Source organism: Papio anubis, chromosome 13, assembly GCF_008728515.1.
Source record: "Papio anubis isolate 15944 chromosome 13, Panubis1.0, whole genome shotgun sequence".
In the NCBI taxonomy this organism is placed as follows: domain Eukaryota; kingdom Metazoa; phylum Chordata; class Mammalia; order Primates; family Cercopithecidae; genus Papio; species Papio anubis.
Window position 1 is genome coordinate 31,840,676 of NC_044988.1, and position 15,205 is coordinate 31,855,880.

The 15,205-nt window shown below is 40.5% G+C and overlaps 1 protein-coding gene across 1 annotated transcript in view; it reads right to left on the minus strand.

Annotated features, from left to right (window-relative positions):
* The window catches only part of LOC110741431 (histone-arginine methyltransferase CARM1-like), a 64,547-nt gene that overhangs the window by 5,038 nt on the left and 44,304 nt on the right, over positions 1 to 15,205 (minus strand). Inside the window, exon 5 of the mRNA XM_021927518.2 lies at positions 59 to 113. Within this exon, the coding sequence (XP_021783210.1) occupies positions 59 to 113 (55 nt within the window). The remainder of the gene's footprint in view (positions 1 to 58; positions 114 to 15,205) is intronic.

Consider the following 15,205-nt stretch of genomic DNA (forward strand, 5'->3'; position numbering starts at 1 on the left):
TTTCCCTGACAGCGTCTCCCCTTCCTTGGCCAAGAGGAGTCTGCAGGAGGCACCGCACCTGGTACCAATGAGTCAGAGGCTCAGTTGGGGCTGTTGACAGCCAAACCGTTACCCTGTAGGGCAAGAAAAAGAGATAAAAGCCAATCACATGTCAGACCCACATTAATGGGTTGGACTGCAGACTAAGGTTGATAGTGGTTTTCGTTCTTTTGAGTCATAGAGCCCTTTGATGAGAAGAATAGCTCAATTTATGGAGCAGGCCGGGCGCGGTGGCTCATGGCTGTATAATCCCAGCACTTTGGGAGGCCAAGGCAGGCGGATCACAAGGTCAGGAGATCGAGTTCAGCCTGGCCAATATGGTGAAACCCCATCTCTACTAAAAACACAAAAATTAGACGGGCATGGTGGTGGGCCCCTGTAGTCCCAGCTACTCGGGAGGCTGAGGCAGGAGAATAGCTTGAACTTGGGAGGCAGAGGTTGCAGTGAGTGAGATCACACCTGGGTGACAGAGAAAGACTCAGTCTCAAAAAAAAAAAAAAAAAAAAAAAAAAATTATGGCGCAAGTACCATATGCTGAGTACTGAATTAAGAGTTTATGTATATAATTTTAGTAAATCTATACAATCATCCTATGAAGTATGCCCAGAGAGGTTAAACAATTTGCCCAACATCACATAGGACAACTGGGGAACCATGCTTCAAACTGATAGACTTGGCCACCATGGCAACCTGTATTTCTGAATCAAAGCTCATTAGAGGCCCAATAAGTAACAAGGTTAAATCAGAAGCTGATTTGCTTGGATAGTGCAGCAAAGGGAGATGTCTAGAGTCTGGCCTCTGACTGACTCCTGCCAACCTGTTCAGGGGTCTTGAAGGGGCTTCTGGAGGCAAGAAAAACTACCAGAGCATATGGCGTCTACCATGCTTCCAGCTCTGACATCCTGTGTGTGTCTGCCTGAGTGTTAAATGGAGTTTCCTCATTTTATATGAAAAAGTGAGAAAGTCTTGCTGTGCTTCTACACCAAGGTCACCTGTCCAGGGGTTGGGCAGTGGTTGCTGGCTGAAGGGGAGCAAGGGGCACATTAAGCATGGGGCAAATTCCTAGAGGGTTAATTTTGACTAGAAGATTTGGGGAAAAATTATATGTAATTTACCTACCTAAGTAATATAAATGACTTTTATATCAAAATATACTCAGATATAATATAGAATAGAATGCAAATCTTCCTTCCCCTTCTTCTTCTGTTTTTTTTTTTTTTTTTTTTTTTTTTGAAACAGGGTTTCTGCCCTGTTTCAAGGCCTGTTTTTCCGTTGCCCAGAGCTCAAGTGATCCTCCCACCTCAGCCTCCCAAGTAGCTGGGACTACGGGCATTCACCACCATGCCCAACTAATTTTTAAAAAAACCTTTTGTGAGATAGGGTCTTGCTATGTTGCCCAAGCTGGCCCACAAATTTTCTCTCTATATATTTTTTTAAAAAGACAAAGCATTTAATTTCAAAGACACTTCCCCCTTGAGGTAGGCCACTTCACACTTGTCTCTCTCACCCTTACAGGACCAAATTCACTTACATGGGCTATTACAGAGAGGAGAAAATGTATGTATTCTTTGAACAAACATGTTCATATGGAGTCAAGGTTATTTGTGCCTCATTTTCTTCTTCTCAGATTGTCAGCTCTGACAAGGTTTCCAGGGGTCACCTCTCTTGAGTCTTCCCCCCAGACCCCCAAGCTGTATTACAGCCCCATGGGCATTTCTTTCTAAGCAGGTACAATGATAAGCCTGGGCATTCTCACAAGGAATGAAGGAGAGCACATGGTAAACATTTTCCTCCACCTGGGCATGGGACCCAGACCAGATCTCTTTGCTAGTTGGAACACACTAGAAAGCCTGGGAAGAGAGTACAGCAGTCAGGAAGAGAATAGAGATTTGGGGGCCACGGACTGGTGCAGCCCACACAAGGAACACCAAACAGTGACAGCCAATGTGTAGGTAGTCGTTCCCCTCTTTTCCCCGCAACTTTCAAACCTGTGCAATAGGAAGGTGCACAGATAGCGAAGTTTCCTAATGTTGCAACTAGCATTAGTAATACACATCTGCCTGATCGTCAAAGGACTCCAGAGTATAAACCGAAACCGGGAAAAGTATAATTCAAGGTATCAGGATACAAGAGATTGTATAAGCCGGTGTGTCAGAAACAAAAGCAAAGGCTTGGGGTACCACACCATCGATTCTATTAAAGACCAAAGAGGTGCAAAAAGCACAAACCCTCTCTCACTCCTCCAAAGCTCAATCCATTTGGCTGAAGAGGCTTTGCATAGTTTAGTTAGAGTTGATATGACACATGGAAAAGCATCTCATTTTCACTTTTTCCTAAAATCTAAAATTAACATTAACATCTGTGTTTATTTCCTTGAAAATTGGAGAAACAAGAATTAGTGTCATTGAAATCAATTATTAAACACTTTAAAATTGTGATTACAAATAGTAGATAGCATGGGGTAGAGCAGACTGAGAAAATGTTGGTGGGGGGTATACACACAGAGATCCAACAAATGCCACATCAAACCAGAACGCCAGGCCATGGATGAGCCCAGACTGTGCTATCCGAAACACAAAGGGAATTTCTACTCTGTAAGGAAATAAAAAAGATAAAAGACTTGGAATTATTTTGTTTTTGTTGACAGATGTACTAGATATATTTGTGAGATCAGTAGGAATATTTTCTTTCTCTCTTGGGCACTTTTGCCTTGGCAGCCAAGTTCTCTTGGTGTGTGATTAATGCTTGGGTGGTGCTGCACATTTGAGAAGCTTACTTCTTGACAAAACCCTTCAAGAACTATGCTACTCTGCTGCAATGACCTGGAACTGCATAGGGTGAATGTAACATCTGGAGCTAGGTTTTTTTATTTTATTTTATTTTATTTTTTATTATTATTATACTTTAAGTTCTAGGGTACATGTGCACAACATGCAGGTTTGTTACATATGTATATTGTGCCATGTTGCTGTGCTGCACCCATCAACTCGTCAGCACCCATCAACTCGTCATTTACATCAGGTATAACTCCCAATGCAATCCCTCCCCCCTCCCCCCTCCCCATGATAGGCCCCGGTGTGTGATGTTCCCCTTCCCGAGTCCAAGTGATCTCATTGTTCAGTTCCCACCTATGAGTGAGAATATGCGGTGTTTGGTTTTCTGTTCTTGTGATAGTTTGCTAAGAATGATGGTTTCCAGCTGCATCCATGTCCCTACAAAGGACACAAACTCATCCTTTTTTATGGCTGCATAGTATTCCATGGTGTATATGTGCCACATTTTCTTAATCCAGTCTGTCACTGATGGACATTTGGGTTGATTCCAAGTCTTTGCTATTGTGAATAGTGCCGCAATAAACATACGTGTGCATGTGTCTTTATAGCAGCATGATTTATAATCCTTTGGGTATATCCCCAGTAATGGGATGGCTGGGTCATATGGTACATCTAGTTCTAGATCCTTGAGGAATCGCCATACTGTTTTCCATAATGGTTGAACTAGATTACAATCCCACCAACAGTGTAAAAGTGTTTCTATTTCTCCACATCCTCTCCAGCACCTGTTGTTTCCTGACTTTTTAATGATCGCCATTCTAACTGGTGTGAGATGGTATCTCACTGTGGTTTTGATTTGCATTTCTCTGATGGCCAGTGATGATGAGCATTTTTTCATGTGTCTGTTGGCTGTATGAATGTTTTCTTTTGAGAAATGTCTGTTCATATCCTTTGCCCACTTTTTGATGGGGGGACCTAATACCATAAAAACCCTAGAGGAAAACCTAGGTAGTACCATTCAAGGCATAGGCATGGGCAAAGACTTCATGTCTAAAACACCAAAAGCAACGGCAGCAAAAGCCAAAATTGACAAATGGGATCTCATTAAACTAAAGAGCTTCTGCACAGCAAAAGAAACTACCATCAGAGTGAACAGGCAACCTACAGAATGGGAGAAAATTTTTGCAATCTACTCATCTGACAAAGGGTTAATATCCAGAACCTACAAAGAACTCAAACAAATTTACATGGAGCTAGGTTTGACTAGAGAAGAGGAAGATGACTCAGGACACAGAGGGCAGCCATCCTTCAAGAAGCCAAAGCATGGGCAGGGACAGTTCCCTTCCACAGCTGCTCAAAGGGAAAGGTTGTTCAGGCCTCTAAAAATGGAGTGGAGCACAAAGGAAACATCGAACTCAGAAGGTCATCCTCATAGTTAATTTATTTTTGTGGGAGGCAATTTAACTTCCACTAGGCTACAACAAGAGTCATGCAGAAGTGGCTATGGTTTATGCCAAATGCAGAATAAGCAGGAATAGAAAGGGTATTGGGAAAGATACAATGCAATCTAGATGCTGGACCTATTTTAGCTGTGGAACCTTGGAAGGTCATTTAAATTCCCTGAAACTTGGTACCTGCATTTGCTGAAGGGTGACAAAATCACTCTCCTACTTTCCTCATAAGATTCTTCTGCATGTTAAGTGAAAAAACATGTATATAAGAGTTCTTTGCAAACTTTAGAGTAATTCATAATTATTGGCTCATTGCTGGGGCTGTATCACTTCAAGGAGTTGGATTTTCTGAAGTGCTTTAGAAGTTTTCAAAGGAGGTTGTATGTTCTCTGTATTCATGGTGTCCCCAAAGACTTACCTTCCTTCACTCGCCTGAAAATAAAATATTTCTAGAGTTTTCCATTGTACTTGGCACATTGAATTTATCGGTCTTGACTGTTATTATTTCTTTTCATGTTTTGCATCTCCCTAGATAAAGTATGAGCTCCTGAAGAATAGAGACTTTAAAAATTACTTTCCATACATGTGCTAGCACCACCACAGTACCTGGCACATAGTAGGATCTCAATAAACATTTGTTGAATTAATGCACAAATGAATGAATGACATCGGTGGAAAACCCACGTAGACATAATTTTTAAAATATTCCCTAGGATTCAGGAGGTAGTTCAGAGCAATAAATAAAGCTAATCAAAGTCGATTTTTTTCTGGATCTTTGGTAGTTATTAGAGTCATTTGCAGATGCCATTTCTCTTGCTCTGAGCATATGGTAGGATTGCAGTTTTCCACCCACTTGAGCTCAGGTACTGCCTTGTGATTTGCTTCGACTGATCAAATGTGAACAGAAGTGACTTGTGCCGTTTCCAGGCAGAAGCTTTCATTGTCCTTTCATACTTTAACACACTCATTCTTTCTCCTGAGTGACCAGCATCATTTCAGATAGAAGCTGCTGCACTGGCCCAATTACTGGTGTGAGTAATGCATGGTAGAGCTAAAGCTAGCACATGATGGATAATTGTGTAGAAAACAAGACACCTGTGTTATTAGAAGCCACTGAGGTTTCTTTTTGTTACTGCAGCATGTTCTGGCCTATCCTAACATCCAGGATACCCTTTGTGCATCATGATATCAAGATGGATGATTTTTTCATTAGCCAGATGCACCTTCTAAATTCTCACCCTTGCTTCCCCAGTAGCTCCAGGTAAACAACCACCTGGCTAAGTCTTAACTTTCTTGTCCAGAAAACAAATATGACTATTAATTTTCTATGGGAGAAAAAGACAAAATATTAATGAAAGGTCACCCCAAAATGATTCACACCACCATCTAAAAAAATGGAGCCAAGTCAAAGTAGGAATTCTCATTTCAGAGTCTTTTCAAGTGGAGGGGAAGAGGACAGAAATGAATATTTATTGAGTGCCCTCTTTAAAATCAGCTGGTGCCTCTAAAACACTTAGCACGGTACCTAGTATGGAGAAAGCACCTAACAAGTTGTAGCTCTTTGCTTGTCCTTAATACATTCACTGGCCTAAGTGCATTCACATATATGCCGTCACTTTAGAGGCACAAAGCAGGGTGGCTAAAAGCCCAGACTTTGGAGCCTTCTGAAAGGTTCAAATCCTAGTTCCAATTAATACAATTTTTAATTCTGTGACTTTATGCAAACTATCATTCCACTTCGCCTCCTATGTGTCATCCATAAAATGGGGATAATATCCTAGGAAGGAAACATCATTATCTTTATTTAGCAATAAATGAAACTAATACTGACACATCATTCCCATATGTGACCAATATCTAAAATCTCTCCCCTGTGTGAGTAGCAAAAGTCTGCAATGAAGTTTTGTGGGTGGGAGATGTAGAGAGAAGATTGTAAACATCAAGAGCAACACTGATTTGCACAAATCTGTGTAGATCTTCCTCTTCTGCATCCATAAAGTTTACTGTGTATTTGACTATTTGAGCCATCAAAATCCTAACATCGAATGTGTCCTTGGGGGAAAAAATCAAAGATGTTACCTTTCTGCCAAGATAAACTGAGCTCAAGGAAATTTGCAGTCTAGCTTTTCTTCTGTAATTTTAAGTCATCAGGAGTTGGAATTTAGAAAGCATGAGCTTAATGAGAATAATGTTAACAATAAAAACAATAAAAAATGAGTACCTACTATGTTAAGCACTGAGTGCTTTTCGTGCTTTACTAAGTGCTAAGGGCTTTACTAGGATGTATCATTTACTCTTTAAAAATCTCTGGAGCAGGCATTTCGGGTGTGTGTGTGTGTGTGTGTGTGTGTGTGTTTCTGACTATCCAGAATTTATTTAGCAGTGCGGGTTTATCTCTTCTCCACATTCTGTCCAAAAAGTTCCATGTGAACTTAGTATACCCTCGGTAAAAGATGTGGCATATGACCCCAGATCAGCAAGTCAGAGCACTACTTTTCCCCTGAAGACAGTGATTGGTTCATAGATGAGCACATAATCCAAGGTAGGATAACTAACTAAACTACCTAAACTAAATCTGGAGCTTTTGGCTTAAGTTATTAGGAAAAGGCAGGCTCTCCTGTGGAATTTAGAGTCGTAAAAATCAGAGGCTGGAGTTTCTGTAGCCATCTTGTTACCACGAAGGGAAAGCCTGTCTAGGAAAAGTGTTAAATCAGAGGAAGTAGAGATAATTGATAAGGATAGAAAAATCACATCCTGGTGACATTTTTGGAGATCCTGCAACACGTCCCAGAAGCAAACTCTGTCTCTAGGCTTTGTAATTTTTGAAAGACAGTCATTCAATTTTAGCTTAAGCCAATTTGATTTTTCTTCTACTTACAACTGAAAGAATTTCAGATGATGCAAACTTAAAGTTTTCCAAGGTTACACAGCAAAACGGGGCCATGGCTGAAATTTAAATCTGATTAACGGCAAAGCTCCTGCTCTAAGCTGTTATATAATGCTTGCTCTTCTATTATGTTTTGGGCCACTAGAATGAAAGGAAGGATGTGAATTATTGAACAAATGTAAGGGCTGAGTTGCGTATGGGGTGGGTCAGGGCAGTGGGGAACTACAAGTTACTTACTGAAAGGTAGTTTAAAAATTTTCTTGCTTTCAATAGTATCATTCTCTGATGATTTTCTTAATTGATGGAGGAGATTAGAGCTGGAAGACTTGAACACATAGTGCTCTAGGGAACTCTTTCTCCTATTCTGTGATGGCTTAGCACAGAACCTGGCAGCGCAGTGCACGCCAGTGAATGAGTGAATGAGTGAATGAATCAATATATAAACATGGGAGAAAGCCTGAAAAGAGAGCACACTCACTACTATTGGCTGCCTGAAGTATTCATCCACTGCTGCACCCCGGAGACTGGACAGATTGACCCCATAGAAACATTGCTGGTAACTAAAATATCACAAAAAAATCACCATGCATCTTGTCTGTCATCTGAGTCCCCAGGCGCCCCATAGCTGTTATGTGCTATAAGGCTGCCTCATGGGTCCTCTGCGTTAGCCCTGCGGAGAATGTTTGCACATATGAAGGGCAGCTGGTCTATAGGGTGTGGCAGGAAATTCTCCCTAGAAAATTTGCAGACCCGTATTTGACATGCGGTTGGGAGAGAAAGAAGGGGAAAACAAGTTGAGTTGAAATAAATTGGGCTCATCCCTGTAATCCCAGCACTTTGGGAGGCTGAGGTGGGAGGATCACTTGAGCTCAGGAGTTCGAGACAAGCCTGGGAAACATGGTGAAACCTCATCTCTACTAAAATTACAAGAATTAGCCATGCGTGGTGGCAGGTACCTATAGTCCCAGCTACTTGGGAGGCTGAGGCAGGAGAATTGCTTGAACCTGGGAGGCGGAGGTTGTAGTGAGCCCAGATCATGCCACCGCACCCCAGCATGGGTGACAGAGTGAGACTGTGTCTCTAAACAAGTAAATAAATTTGTAAGGAGATTATCAAGAAGGATATTTGGGGGTAGGAAGGCCTTTGAGCTCCTACCCTTGATCTCCCCCAATGGGTGGTCCCCGGCTCTGTGCTGTGCTGTTCAAGTGCTGAAATGCAGTTTCCTTGGTCCTCCCACTATCCCAACCAAGAGCACGACTTTAGCTCTCCAAAGCCGCTTGACACTCCTGCTGTTTGAGAAAATAGATTTTCCTTCTCTGTTCTTCCCTAGCCACTGGCTGGTACCTTCATGATGGCATTTGTGGTGATAGCTGACACCAGGCAGCAAGTCACAAGTGAGCAGGGGATGTATCATGTGGTGATCTGGAGCCAGCTCATAACAGCTTATCAGAGCCCACTGTGCACATTTCTTCCCAATTCCATGGTCAGTGACATCTGAACCATAGAAACTGACAAACATTACATATCATGTCTCCACCCCTCCCCCCACCCAGAGAACCAGATATAACGTGTTTACCAGCACACCACTGGCTCTGTTGTATTGGGTCGGTGCAAAAGTGATTGTGGTTTTTGCCATTAAAAGTAGTAGCAAAAACCCCAATTACTTTTGCACCGACCTAATACTTTTATGTATCTGCTGCAATATAGACTGTGCCTGGAGCATAGCAGGTATTTCGTATCAGCTTGGCTAATGGCCTTGAAAATTTAGGAAAGCAATCTAGGGTATGAAATCAGAGTAGCTTTGATTCCAGTTCTGCCACTGACTAGCTGTGCAATTCAGACAAGTCATTTGAACTCTGTGCACCAGTTTCCTTATCTCTAAAATGGACATAGTTACAAGCTTGCCTTTTAGGGTTCTTATGAGGGTTGAGTTAATTTTTAGAAAGCACTTTGAATGATTCTTGGCATTTGTTACTAATAGATAAGTGTTAGCTAGTATGCCCTAAATGTACCTTCTCAGATCAGCACTGGGCACTAGGGAAGTGCTGTCCAATCTGACTGTGCTGAGTTTACTTTGGGGAGCCTGTTAAGAATTCAGATTCCCAGGCCCAAACTCCAGAAAGGCTTGGCAACCTTATCACTAGAGGTTGAAAGCCTGTATCCCTCATTAAGATTCCCTAATAAGGGTGTGTTTTATGTGTGCCGTATAGTCTGTGAATCAAATGGGAACTCAATTCATCAGTCCTCACCCTCCCCAAACCCAATATCCACCAGCCTGTAGGGAAGAAAGAAAGAAAAAAAAACCACAGAAACATGGAATAAACATAAAAAATTAGGATGCAGTTAGATTTTGTTGAAAGGATCATCCAAAGTGAGGCTCTATATCAAAAGTGAAAGCCTCAAATGTGCTCACAGGCAGCAGTGAGGAAAGAAGCCTGATGCTATTAGTCAGCAGCCAGCCCTCAACATGCGAGCCAAACTTGAGCCCCATTGAACACTCACACATTCTTACAGGGATTGTACAATTTCTCACCTCTGAGCTTTTGGTTGTTTTCCCCTCTACCCGGAATGCCCCTTTTCCTTTTTTGCCCTGTTAATTCCTATTTAGTCTTTAAGACTCGGCTCACTGTTATTGATGTATAGGAATGCTTGTGATTTTTGCAAGTTGATTTTGTTCCTGAGACTTTGCTGAAGTTGCATATCAGCTTAAGGAGATTTTGGGCTGAAATGACGGAGTTTCTAAATATACAATCATGTCATCTGCAAACAGAGACAATTTGACTTCCTCTTTTCCTAATTCAATACCCTTTATTTCTTTCTCTTGTCTGATTGCCCTGGCCAGAACTTCTAATACTATGTTGAATAGGAGCGGTGAGAGAGGGCATCCTTGTCTTGTGCCGGTTTTCAAAGGGAATGTTGCCAGCTTTTGCCCATTCAGTATGATATTGGCTGTGGGTTTGTCATAAATAGCTCTTATTATTTTGAGATACGTTCTATGAATACCTAGTTTATTGAGAGTTTTTAGCAGGAGGGGCTGTTGAATTTTGTCAAACTCCCATTCACAATTGCTACAAAGAGAATAAAATACCTAGGAAAACAACTTACAAGGGATGTGAAGGACCTCTTCAAGGAGAACAACAAACCTCTACTCAAGGAAATAAGAGAGGACACAAACAAATGGAAAAACATCCCATGCTCATGGATAGGAAAAGTCAATATCATTAAAATGGCCATGGTGCTGAAAGTAATTTACAGACTCAATGCTATCCCCATCAAACTACCATTGACTTTCTTCACAGAATTGGAAAAAACTACTTTAAATTTCACATGGAACAAAAAAGGAGCCCACATAGCCAGTACAATCCTAAGCAAAAAGAACAAAGCTGGAGGCATCATGCTACTTGACTTCAAACTTTATTACAAGGCTACAGTAACCAAAACAGCATGGTACTGGCACCAAAACAGATATATAGACCAATGGAACAGAACAGAGGCCTCAGAAATAACACCACACATCTACAGCTATCTGGTCTTTGACAAATCTGACAAAAACAAGCAATAGGGAAAGGTTTCCCTATTTAATAAACGTTGGGAAAACTGGCTAGCCATATGCAGAAAGCTGAAACTGGATCCCTTCCTTATACCTTATACAAAAATTAACTCAAGATGGATGAAAGACTTAAACGTAAGACCTAAAACCATAAAAACCCTAGAAGAAAACCTAGGCAGTACCATTCAGGACATAGGCATGAGCAAAGACCTCATAACTAAAACACCAAAAGCAATAGCAGCAAAAGTCAAAATTGACAAATGGGATCTAATTAAACTAAAGAACTTCTGCACAGCAAATGAAACTATCATCAGAGTGAACAGTCAACCTAAAGAATGGGAGAAAATTTTTGCAATCTATCCATCTGACAAAGGGCTAATATCCAGAATCTACAAAGAACTTAAACAAATTTACAAGAAAAAAACAACCCCATCGAAAAGTGGGCAAAGGATATGAACAGACACTTCTCAAAAGAAGACATTTATCAGCCAACAAACTTATGAAAAAAAGCTCATCATCACTGGTCATTAGAGAAATGCAAATCAAGACACAATGAGATGCCATCTCATGCCAGTTAGAATGGTGATCATTAAAAAGTCAGGAAACAACAGATGATGGAGAGGATGTGGAGAAACAGAAATGCTTTTACACTGCTGGTGGGAGTGTAAATTGGTTCAAACATTGTGGAAGACAGTGTGGCGATTCCTCAAGGATCTAGAACTAGAAATACCATTTGACCCAGCAATCCCATTACTGCATATATACCCAAAGGATTAATAAACCATTCTACTATAAAGACACATGCACATGCATGTTTATTGTGGTTCTGTTCACAATAGCAAAGACTTGGAACCAACCCAAACGCCCATCAATGATAGACTGAATAAAGAAAATGTGGCACATATACACCATGGAATACTATGCATCCATAAAAAAGGATGAGTTCACGTCCTTTGCAGGGATGTGGATGAAGATGGAAACCATCATTCTCAGCAAACTAACACAAGAACAGAAAACCAAACACCACATGTTCTCATAAGTGCGATTTGGACAGTGAGAACACATGGACACAGGGAGGGGAACACCACACACAGGAGCCTGTCAGGGGGTGGGAGGTAGGGGGAGGGATAGCATTAGGAGAAATATCTAATGTAGATGACGGGAGTTGATGGGTACAGCAAATCACCATGGCACATGTATGCTTATGTAACCTGCATGTTCTGCACATGTACCCCAGAACACAAAGTATAATAATAAGACTGTGCTCAAAAATTTCCATTTAAGAATGCAAAACCTTGTGTTATGATTAAGTATCTATGCTTCATTCACTTAAAAGCAGAAGAATTTTCTTATTCATCAGAGTATACTTAACACTTAGCATGGGGCAAGGAATATTGTTAGGGTGAAAAAGATCTGTCCACATTTATTTATTTAATGAATAAATTAATCAGTGAATGAACTGGAATGAACTGGAGGGCTTGGTACTCTAAATGGCCCTATATGTGGGTACAGGCATCAATGACAATGAAGAGGAAATGGGAAAAGTCATTTGGCCAAGTTTCTTCAGCTTCATCACTCAATTCCTAATCTTCTGCTTCTACCAAGGGCCAGAGCCAAGCTGGCCCACTGGTAAAGCCAAATGGTGCTTCACATCATTTTATAAACACATACATTGAAAACAAGCCTCCTATAATCCTAGAAAATGTCTGGAAATAGAACACTGTAGATTTAAATGGCTTTAACAGAACGACAATGGGAGTGTTCTTGGGGAAATAATCATGTCACAACAGCCTATTATTAGGTTGATGCAAAAGGAGTCGCAGGTTTTGCCATTACTTTTGCACCAAACTTATATTTGAAGGAGGGAGGAAGAAAAGGAGATGAGTGAAAGAATGAGAGAAGGAGAGGGAGGGGGAGAAGGAGGGAGAGACAGAAAGAAAATTTTTCAATAGCTTAGAAAACTATGGTTTTTAGACTTTATTGGAAAATTTTTAAAAGTACTGATGCCTCTGAATTGTGATACATTTGATCTAGGGATAGCCCTAGTGCCTGTTTATTTCCACAGCTAAACAGGTGATTCTAAAGTGCAACCAGGGTTGGGTACTAAGTTAGTTGTTCTAGATTCTTGACCAAGTAGATTCTTGGCCAAAAAGATTATTGGCCAAAAAGAAAACTCCAGGGGCAAAGACAGTCCTCCACATGGCATGACTGAATTGAAAACTTCCGTCTATCCACTGAATACCACCTCAGCTCTCAAAGAGGATGATGCGTCTGTGCCATTTGCTTTGCATGTTCAGTACCAATTAAAACCCATAAGCCACAAACAGTGTGGTGCAGATGGGCACCATTTCTGGGGCAGATGGAAAGCTGTGGGCAAAGAGCCCACTGCCTGGGTTTTTAAAAAAATTCTGGCTGGACCATATTTCATATTTCTAATTCTTAGAAATTTTAAATATCCTTCTGCAATGCATCATAAAATAATTAAAGCAGATAAAATCTGGCATCTCTCGTGGTCTCCTGAGATACATCGTGTGTGTCAGGGGGTCAGGGAGATTGATCAGGCAACTAATCTGTTGAATGGGGAGCTAGGAATAGTTTCCATTGTTTTCATCAGCTGTGGCTTCTATTTTCTAAGTTAATTTAGGGTGTCTTTATGAGCACGTAAGAGAGAGGGTCTGGGTGTTTTTTTCTCCCGAGTTCACATTCCCAATTCCTACCATTCTTCATGTGGGAAATCCTTCACATTTACCAACACCACAACCATCATGCATGCAACATCTGGAAATGCCTAAAAATACAGTTCATATAAATCAGACACTTTAAGAAGAATCTTGTCTTTATTCTATTCTGACAAAAAAGCTGCTCATCCCTATTAAGAAGTTTTCTTCCTTTGTAAAAAAAAGAAGGAAGGTAGAAGATAAATGAGAGAGAGAGAGAAGTGGGATGGTGTTGGGGGATGGGAATCCAGGTTGTGCTGTTTGACAGTTAAGCAACTTTTGTGTCTTAATGTGCTGTGCTCTACCAGAATTAACAACCAAGTGTACACTAACCTGATGGGAGACGTATGTAACCCCAAGAACTAGGAAACAAAAGCAAAGATTCAAAAATGTCACTACAGCCACAAAGAATGTTGAAAATGTGGCATAGGAGTATGGTTGGGAGTTCCTAGTAGGAGAAGGGTGTGTGTCTAGGAATAAATTGCATCTTTATTTGATTTCTTATACGTTCCTTGTATACAGCAGGACTTGAGGCTTGGTTGTTTTTGACAAACTTCTTTTAAAATTAAATTCTATATGGTTATTTTATGTGTTAATTGTGGCAAAAACACTTGTAAGATCTGCTCTCTTACCAAATCTTTGAGTTAGGATACATTATTTTTGACTATAGGTACAATGTTGTAGAGCAGAGCTCTACTTATTTTTATCATGATTGACTAAAACTTTATACTTATTGATTAGTAATGCTCCATGTTTCCTCCAGCTGCTGGTAATCACCATTCTACTCTTTGAGTCTATAAACTTGACTATTTTAAATACCTCATATACATAGGATCAAGCAGTATTTGTCTTTCTGTGACTGGCTTATTTCATTTAGCATAATGTCCTCAAGGTTCATCTACCTTGTCACATATTACAGACACGCTGCCATGTTCTGCCTTCTGTTTTTAATATTTGACAATGTTTCCTGTATGATTTTATTTTTTTAAACTTTCATTTTAGGTTTGGAGGTACATGTGAATGTTCATTACACAGGTAAACTCATGTCATGAGTGTTTGTTGTACGGATTATTTCATCACTTGTGAATTAAGTGCAGTAACCAATAGTTATCTTTTCTGTTCCTCTCCCCACAACCCTCCACCCTCAAGCAGACCCCAGTGTCAGTTGTTTCCTTCTTTGTGTTCATAAGTTCTCATCATTTAGCTCCCACTTATCAGTGAGAATATACAGTATTTGGTTTTCTGTTCCTGCATTAGTTTACTAAGGATAATAGCCTCTAGCTCCGTCCATATTCCCACAAAACACATGACCTCATTCTTTTCCATGGCTGAATCTGCCTTCTTTTTAAGGCAAAATATATTCTACTGTATGTATATACCACATTTTTAAAATCCATTCATCTGTTGATGGACACTTAGGCTGTTTCCGTATCTTGGCGATTGTGAATAGTGCTGCAATGAATATAGGAGTACTAACATCTCTTAAAGATCCTGATTTCAATTCTTTTGGATAAATACCCGAAAGTGGGATTGCTGAATCATATGGTAGTTTTATTTTTAAATTTTTGAATAACCTACATATATTTTTTCATAGCAGCTGTACAATTTCATTCCTGTTAACAATGCACGAGGGTACCATTTTCTCCACATACTCACCAACACTTGTCTTATTTTTTTCAATAATAGCCATCCTGAAGGGTGTGAAGTGATCTCTCACTGTGATTTCGATTTGATACAATTTTCCACCCCAGCCGACTGCAGGCATATCAACCACTGTGGAAAGTGGT